The sequence below is a fragment of the Rhinopithecus roxellana genome, chromosome 5 (genome assembly GCF_007565055.1).
Source record: "Rhinopithecus roxellana isolate Shanxi Qingling chromosome 5, ASM756505v1, whole genome shotgun sequence".
NCBI classification, from domain to species: domain Eukaryota; kingdom Metazoa; phylum Chordata; class Mammalia; order Primates; family Cercopithecidae; genus Rhinopithecus; species Rhinopithecus roxellana.
Genome location: NC_044553.1, coordinates 16,888,693 through 16,897,201, shown reverse-complemented (window position 1 = coordinate 16,897,201; position 8,509 = coordinate 16,888,693). Strand labels below are relative to the sequence as shown.

At 36.7% G+C, this 8,509-nt stretch overlaps 1 protein-coding gene across 1 annotated transcript; it reads right to left on the bottom strand.

Annotated features, from left to right (window-relative positions):
• Positions 1–374: 374 nt before the first annotated feature.
• LOC104673107 (olfactory receptor 4K2) lies at positions 375–1,434 on the bottom strand. Its single transcript, XM_010377036.1, has one exon. It carries the CDS (start codon positions 1,407–1,409, stop codon positions 444–446), a length of 966 nt encoding a protein of 321 aa, XP_010375338.1. The 5' UTR covers positions 1,410–1,434; the 3' UTR covers positions 375–443.
• Between the last annotated feature and the right edge of the window lie 7,075 nt (positions 1,435–8,509).

The following is an 8,509-nucleotide window of genomic DNA, read 5'->3' as shown; positions in this document are numbered from 1 at the left end:
AATCACTGCTTCTCTGTCAGAGGCTAAGATCCTATAGCAGTATGGAGTTCCTAAGGATTATAGGAATCTTGCTAGCTTGTCATACTTTAGGAGCATCTCACTGAGTGACTCAGTTGCTAACTGTGTGTAATTGTCATAATCTCCTAGATCTGCTTTAATCTGTATTTCTTCTCCTCATTCCTTGGTCTTCTTTTCCAATAAATTGATTATTGATATTGAATGTCCTAACTGGAACTATATCGCTCCTGACATTTTTGTAGTCTTTGTTTCTAGAATAAATTGTTTTCATTAACTTGCTTTTCTGAAATTCCAAATGTATTTTGAACACATTCACATTCATGAGAATAGTTTCAAAATGCACTGAACTTGAGCCCTCACAAATTCTTGGCAATTACAATTTGATAAGAACCCTCTAGAAAGAAGAGCCTAACACAGCATTGTGACTAATGTTCTGTGTCAGAAAACCTTGATGGCATTGCCTTATTAAAATTAAGAAACCTATTTTTCAGTTTCCTCATGGCTATCTTTACTTCTTGATTCCTCAAAGTATAGATTATTGGGTTCAGAATGGGAGTAAAGATGGTATAAAACACAGACAGAATCTTGTCTGTGAGAAAGCTGCTTAGTGGCCACATGTAGATGAAGATGCATGGCCCAAAGAACAAGAAGACAACGATGAAATGAGCTGTACAAGTAGAGAGGGCCTTAGATGATCCCCGGGAAGAATGATGCTTCACAGTAACCAGGACAATAACATATGAATTAAATAAAACAATAAAGCAGGACAACGCAATTATGCCACTTGTTGAGATCATAAAGAGGCCCAGAACATAAGTATCCACACAAGCCAGTTGGAACACCACAGGAAGGTCACAGAAAAAGCTGTCTACCTCATTGGGACCACAGAATGGTAATGTGAGGGCAAATATGATCTGACTCATTGAATGCATGATTCCCACAATCCAGGAAGCCACCACGAGAGCAACACACACCTGGGGACTAATGATTGAAGCATAGTGCAGGGGCTTGCATATTGCAATATACCTATCAAAGGACATGGCCATGAGTAAGATGATCTCGGTGCCAGTGAAAAGGTGGAGGAAGAATATCTGGGTAAGGCAGCCATCGAAAGAGATGGTTTTGTGACCTGTTAGGTAATCTGTAATCATCTTTGGGGTGGCAAAAGAAGCAAGAGACATATCAATGATTGAAAGATTGGTAAGCAGGAAATACATAGGGGAGTGTAGGTGAGGGTCCACTATAACTGTGATGACTATGAGGCTGTTACCCACCATTGTTGCCACATAAAACAATGAAAACACCATAAAGAAAAACATCTGTAGTTCCCAGGAATTAGAGAGCCCCAGCAAAACAAATTCAAACATGGTAGACTTATTGGCCACATCCATTGCCTTGATTCATAGGTAGAAGCCTGTAACAAAAAAAAAAAGAGAGAGAGAGAAAAGTCAGATTCAATGGAAGCAAAAGATTCATTTCCAATAATCTACTTTCAGAAATTTTATCTTCTCTAAAAAACTTGACTATTCTATCCATCCTTCTCATTTGGTATATTGTTTTGAATGGAAATTATGGAATATTAGAGCTTATAGCAAAATATTCCTTAATTCATAGGAATTGAAAAGAACACTTTCTTTTCTGATACTAAATGGCAATCCAACCAAGGTAATATCATTCTGAACAGACCTTCTACCTATTTGTCCATCTATTCATCTATGTAATCCTAAGGATAACAGTAAGCATTTACTTTATGCTGATGTGTGAAACACACATACACATATATGTTTAGTCATTTGGAATTTGTCCATAAAGACATCCTTACTGACAAAAACATATAATAATTATATCACATATAAGGGCTCCTAAGCACATTATAGTGAAGTTTCAACGGACAGTTGTAAAGCTTTTGTAAATTTCCAGAGATGAACTGTTAAAGTATTCCCAGATAAAGTTTGCTGTTTGAAACTCAAAAGAAATACATTGAAAGTTAGTTTTGCTGATATTCATCCAGAGAAAGAAGACTAATTTATTACAATACAGTCATATAGACAAAGGAAAGGCATTTAACTTCTTCTGGTCCTTTCTTTTTAATTAAAATATGAATGTGTTCCTTACAAATATTTATAATTCTATTATTTAAAAGTTTATATCCTAAAGGATATATAACAACATTTTCATGGGAAAGTACTCAAAGATCAATTTCTTTCATTTCACCTCTGTATGAATTCTTCTTCTGTAAATGTCAGCATACATAAACTGTTGTATTGATCTAAGCTTCACGGAATAGGGATTAGGAAATGGGAATGGGAAGGGCAAACATTTAAAATATTTCAGCAGAACTCATTTGCAAAACACTTTTACTCACCGGATCTATAGCAGAACCAGGGCTTTAGATTACTCAGTGTTAAGTAGGCTTCTGATAGAGCATAGAAGGCAACTTTAAATATAAATAAATGACCTAGTTGAATCATTAGTTGTGTACCAGCTGTGGATAAAATGGATGTTGTGGGGACTTGGGAATTGAACAAGAAATCATCTTGCAATGGGATTTATTAAGCAACAAAGATGGCATTATCCAGTTCACAAAGGAAAGACATTTCAAGAATCTTGTGGGAATTTACAATGATTGTTTTCACCTGGACCTGAGAGATTCAGGGACTAGACGCTGGGAAAGTCCTAATTTCAAAAAGCAACAGGAAATATCAAGTCAATTAATTCTGATAAGGACTCTTGGTTCTCTAATGCTATATTAGAAGCAATGGAGAACAAAATCCAAACATTTGCCTCTGCTTCAAGTAATTTAGAGTTATTTGGCGATATTAAGCACCTATAAATAAAACAATTGGTGAAAAATACCACCAAATAAACCTAGTGTTCAGTCAATTCTCAGAGACCATGGATGAACTAGATCTTAGTTAAAAACAACAACAACAACAACAAACTGGTAATGTGCAGAATCAATCAAGCAAGTGTTCTTGCAGGAGACATGTCATGAACTTGACTTAGAATGAAAACTAAAATATTGATTGGCAGAAGAAAAAAATGCATGTGGAGGGAAAACAGTGCAACTTATTTGCCATAAAACAGGAGATTTAGTAGTTTAGAAGAATATGAATACCTTTCTAAAAATTTAACTTGATATAAAAGATAAGGGGTCATTTTAACATCATGGGCAGAATTGTAATTATTTGAAAGCAGTATTATGTAAGGATTTACTTAGATAGTTTGGAGAAGGGAGAATTTCATACAGATCATTAAATGAAATGGATATAAGGAGATAATTTTGACTAAGTTACCAGCAATGTGAATGTGATTGTAACTAATTAAATGAGACATCCAAGTAACTGTCATTATGAATATTTTTATTTATTGAACACTAATAATGTGATTATTCTTCTGTGCAGTCTACGTAGTAGACTGAATTTTTTTTTTTTTTTTTTTTGAGACAGTTTCACTCTTGTCACCCAGCCTGGGGTGCAATGGTGCAATCTTGGCTCACTGCAACCTCCACCACCCGGTTCAGGTGACTCTCCTCTCTCAGCCTCCAGAGTAGCTGAGATTACAGGCATGTGCCACCATGCCCTGCTAATTATATTTTCAGTAGAGGCGGGGTTTCACCGTGTTGGCCAGACTGGTTTCGAACTCCTGACCTCAAGTAATCAGCCCGCCTCCACCTCGCAAAGTGCTGGGATGAACAGGTGTGAGCCACAGCACCTGGCCGACTGAATTTTAGAAAATCAAAATTGGTTACCTTTTTGTATATGGCTCATCCCTTCAGGAACCTTCACATGCTGTAGAAGGAGTATAACCCTCACTTTATTTACCAGAACCTTGGATACGTGACTTACTTTGTTCAATGTAATGTGACTAGAAGTATCATATGCCACACATGAGCAGAAGTTTTAAAAGTCAGTGTGTGACTCCAACACTGTTTATATATTTTAATTTTTAACTCATCAGGGTCCTAGGATAAATAGAAGAAATACAAAGAAATATTGAGAGACACACATGTGTGCGCGCACACACACACACACACACACACACACGGGAGGAATACAGAATGATGAAATATATGTAAACATGGAGCACCAGCCAGACCCCAGCCGTTTTATACGCTCCAGATGAGGCAAAAGATATGTCAGGAAAGCCATTCTGGAAGTTCCAGTACCAGCTGAGCTCCCAGGTACATAATGCAAGTGCATGAGTCTTTCCTATAGACCGGAGAGTGGCAGGTTACATCTTTCTATTGTCGAAGTGGTTAAGCTGAGAACTACATTTCCCAGAATTCTTTTCTCCACATCTTTCTGTATTGGAGTTGTCTAAAAATAAATTCATTTGCAATTTGAAAACAGCCTAAAGCATCAGCCATTACTCTCTGATCTTTGTGGCTATACAGATGCAGAGGTGCCAACAGCTTCTAGCTTGTTTTGCTCTCAGCCACTTCACTCTATGTCCACCTTTTTCCCAACTTCTGAATTTGAGGATCAACAGTAGCCTCAGGCTGCCTGCCTGCAGATCCTCAGAAGTAACAACTTCACAAAAACTTTTCTATCGGCAAAATTTTCTAAATTTTGCTCCTTTCATGACCTCTACTTCACTGGCTAGATGGGCTTGGTTTCTCGATTGACTGGCTATTGCTGCCTCTAATTCTGCAGCTCCCTGTTTCACGTCTTTGCTTTCCTAAGTCCTTCCACATTGTTTAAGGTCTAATTCCTATGGTAAATGCCTTATCCCACAGTGCATGGTAGCTCTGCTTTCTAAGTTGAACTCTGTTTCTTAACCTAAGTCAAAACTAACAATGCAGATAAAATCAGAGATGTTTTGATTTCATCCCTGACATTTCAACACATCAATTCTATTGTCCCCTATCATCTCCCTCTCCTTAGAGGTAAATTTATATAGCTATATAGATATATACATATACCTATTTAGATATATATGTATATATTTAATATATTTAAATATTTCTCCATGGAATTTTATTATTTTATATTCCTTCTGGCATTACCTCACTGTAGCATCATCTAGAGCAGAGTGTTCAATCTGCTAGAATTTTGCCACCTGATAGAAATGTTTACCATATGATAGTTGATAAGTGGTATCTCAATGAATTTCAACATGTGTTCATATAAAAAGAGTTTGAGTATCTTTTATACAGATAATAGCTATTTGCACTTTTTCCCCCATTTTATGCAGGGTTCTTGGTCTTTTTAATTCTCTAATTTAGTAGTTTTTTTATGTGTTGATATACCAATGCTTTGTTTTTTATCTCTCAGTGCAAATGAGGAAATTGAGATTTATGATAATGTAGTGATGTACTCAGTATAATATAATAAAGTATTTTACTGTGATGTAAACTCAGGCCTCCAAATCTGAGATTCAATGTTCTTTTTATTACACTAGAGGCATATAATGCAGTTTCATCAAGCTATTTCTTTTCACCTTATGAATACAAGCTCTGTGAAATGTAAATATTCAAAACTTTTTTGTTAATAGAGAAATATTTAAGTATGGATGGCATTTAAATTTTATTGTTATTCTGATTTTTAAGAGATATTAAAAATTTTGATGATTACTTCACATTCTTTACATAGTTAGAATTTGTAAACCAGAATGTTTTCACTTTTCAGTTTTTTCTTCCATTACTCCATAATGACTCAAGTGAACAGTACAAACTTTAAATTCTTGAACATTCATTTTATTATTTTCTGTATCAGTTTTTTTCCAGATGGGGAGACACAGGCCTTATACTCATTTATTAATGCAGGAACTGAGAGATAATATAGCAGGACGAAACTGCAGACAAAACCTCTCAGATACCTAGTTGTGGAAGGAAGGGCTTTATTCAGCTGGGAGCATCGCCAAGCTACTGCCTTAAAATCTGAGCTCCCCAAGTGCACAATTTCTGTCCCTTTTAAGGGCTTACAACACTAAAGATTTCACATGAAAGGGTCGTGATTGATTTGAGCAAGCAGGGGGTACGTGACAGGGGCTGCATGCACGAGTGGTCAGAGAGAAACAGAACAGGGCAGGGAGTTTCACAATGTTCTTCTATACAATGTCTGGAATCTATGAATAACATCAGTTTCTAAGTTATGAGTTGATTTTTAACTACTGGGTTTAGGCCAGGGAGGCCCAGGCCTGGTTTTGGGCCTGGCGCTGGGCTGCCTGTCTTTGGTTTTACTTCTGTTTTTTCTTAAAACAGGTACTGAGTATAAAACAATATAAAACAATATGAGAGGGTCTCTCTCTTTCTTCAGTAACACTTGTAGCCTCATAAGTCAAATAATAGATACTATTTGTCTTGTCTTTGCTGTGGTCCAAGATACACATTATTCTTTATATTTTCCCAGCCAATCACATCCATACCTTGTACATGAAACATTTACGAGCAATCATGCATTCTGTAATTCACCTTTAAATACGGTCAAACGAACTTGAAAGTTTTAATAACTCCCACTGCAACTTGAACATTTGTATATTCCCCAAGCAGCAGCTGGTCTTTTTCTTGCCATGTAATTCACAAAATTATTTCATATCAATACAGCTGTCATAAATACAAAGGTCTCAAGGACTGTCAGCCTCCTTTCCCCAGAAATTAAGCAAGGGATTCACCTAACTTCACTGTGAAGCAGTTGTCCTTGCTTTCAGGAGTTGGTTGAGTATTACATTACGTGTGTGGAAAGGATCTTAAAATTATCTAGATCAACACCCCTATTTTACATATGAAGACTTGGAAGCATCGGTTGACTCAGTAAATTACTTGATCCCACACTCGAAGGACAAGATTTCAGTTCCCATTTTCTGACTCTCAGGTCACTGTTATTTGTGGTACACCAATTTAAATGAGAGCTGTGCTAGAGACATCTGTTTAAATATCAGGTAGGTGAGTGCGAAAGAAATTTAAAAGTTTCTGGGATGGGTAAAGCTAGAAGAACAATGTGAAGGTTTTTTTGTTTATTTGTTTTCCAAAGGCCACAAAATTTTTAATAGAAAGCCAAAGAACAGTAGGTAGTTGAATGAGTAAATTGGGTTTGGTCTTAGAACACTTTGTTTAGACTATACAGTTACAACAGAGGTTTGAGAAGAAAAGAAAAACAAATGCTTGGATTAGTAGAAAGATGAAAAGGTTTTGTCATGAATTTTGAGTTCACATCATTTCAATTGGCTTTCAGTGCATTTTGTAAATCTCAGATCTCAGTGCAAGAGAGATTTCCTTAATCAGCCAAGTTACAACTTTTGAGGTATGTTATATTGCATAACTTCTAAATTCATTACTATCTTCTGTCTGATGTAAATTTGTCTCAACATTTGCACCATGTAAACTCTGGAAACAGGAAGAGTTTATTTTTGTTTCAAACAGCTTCTGTGAAATCGATAATTTCTAGCATTTGAAAAATGTCTGGCTTCTGGCAGCATGGTATTTAACAGTCTTTCTATTTAAAATATACTTAGAAATGTATGAGTACTTCAGGCTTTAACCAGAACATGTTCATTAGCCTCTGAAAAATGTATGGCATTGGTGACATACATCAAGTGTCATTCATAATAGCTGTATAACTGAAATAAAGAAGTAATAAATAGAGGCAATTTCACTTTTTTTTTTTTTTTTTTTTTTTTTTTTTTGAGGCAGAGTCTCACTCTGTCACCAGGCTGGAGTGCAGTGGCACGATCTTGGCTCACTGCAACCCCTGCCTCCCGGGTTCAACCGATTCTCCTACCTCAGCCTCCTGAGTATCTGGGATTACAGGCGCCTGCCACCATGCCTGGCTAATTTCTGTATTTTTAGTAGAGACAGGGTTTCACCATGTTGGTCAGACTTGTCTCGAACAACTGACCTCGTGATCTGTGCGCCTCAGCCTCCCAAAGTGCTGGGATTACAGGTGTGAGCCACTGCGCCGGGACATTTCACTTTTATTCTAGACAATCTCCATTAGAAAATTGAGATGATGTTTCTCTGTAGCCATTTTCCTCCCCTCATGTTTGATTCCTGTTTCCTAGCCACTGCAAGAGACCAGTGCCCACACCCTTCCCACTATTGTGTTCACACTAATAGTAAGCTTTGATCCTCAACTATTCCTTGTCAGTCTTTCACCCTTCATGAGGTTTGAAAAAGGTCTTCACTCCCGTTTCTTTCAAAAATCTGCTGTCAGCAAGCTGTGAAATTTAAAAAGTATTTCACAACTGAGGAGTAAATATTTGAAACCGTTAATTTTTATTTCTTTTATGAATATTTGTATTTTACTTGTAAAACAAATTGCTAAGTCATAAAAAACAATATTTAACTGAATCATTTGAAATATCTGGAAAAGCTATTGGGAAAAATATTTGGTCACTGTGAGTCCAGAAACGAGACAACAGGGAACTATCTGATGGTGGGCTGCCGCTAAATTAGTCCATGCAAAAATCCCACTTTGAGTTTGATTGCTGTATTTTTCCCTAGTTCTCCTCCCAGCTGGAAATGCTAGAGTCCTTCCAGAAATCAGAGCAA

What these genes read in the sequence shown, in the direction of transcription:
- LOC104673107 (XM_010377036.1), bottom strand. Translation starts at nt 1,409, where the DNA reads ATGGATGTGGCCAATAAGTCTACCATGTTTGAATTTGTTTTGCTGGGG.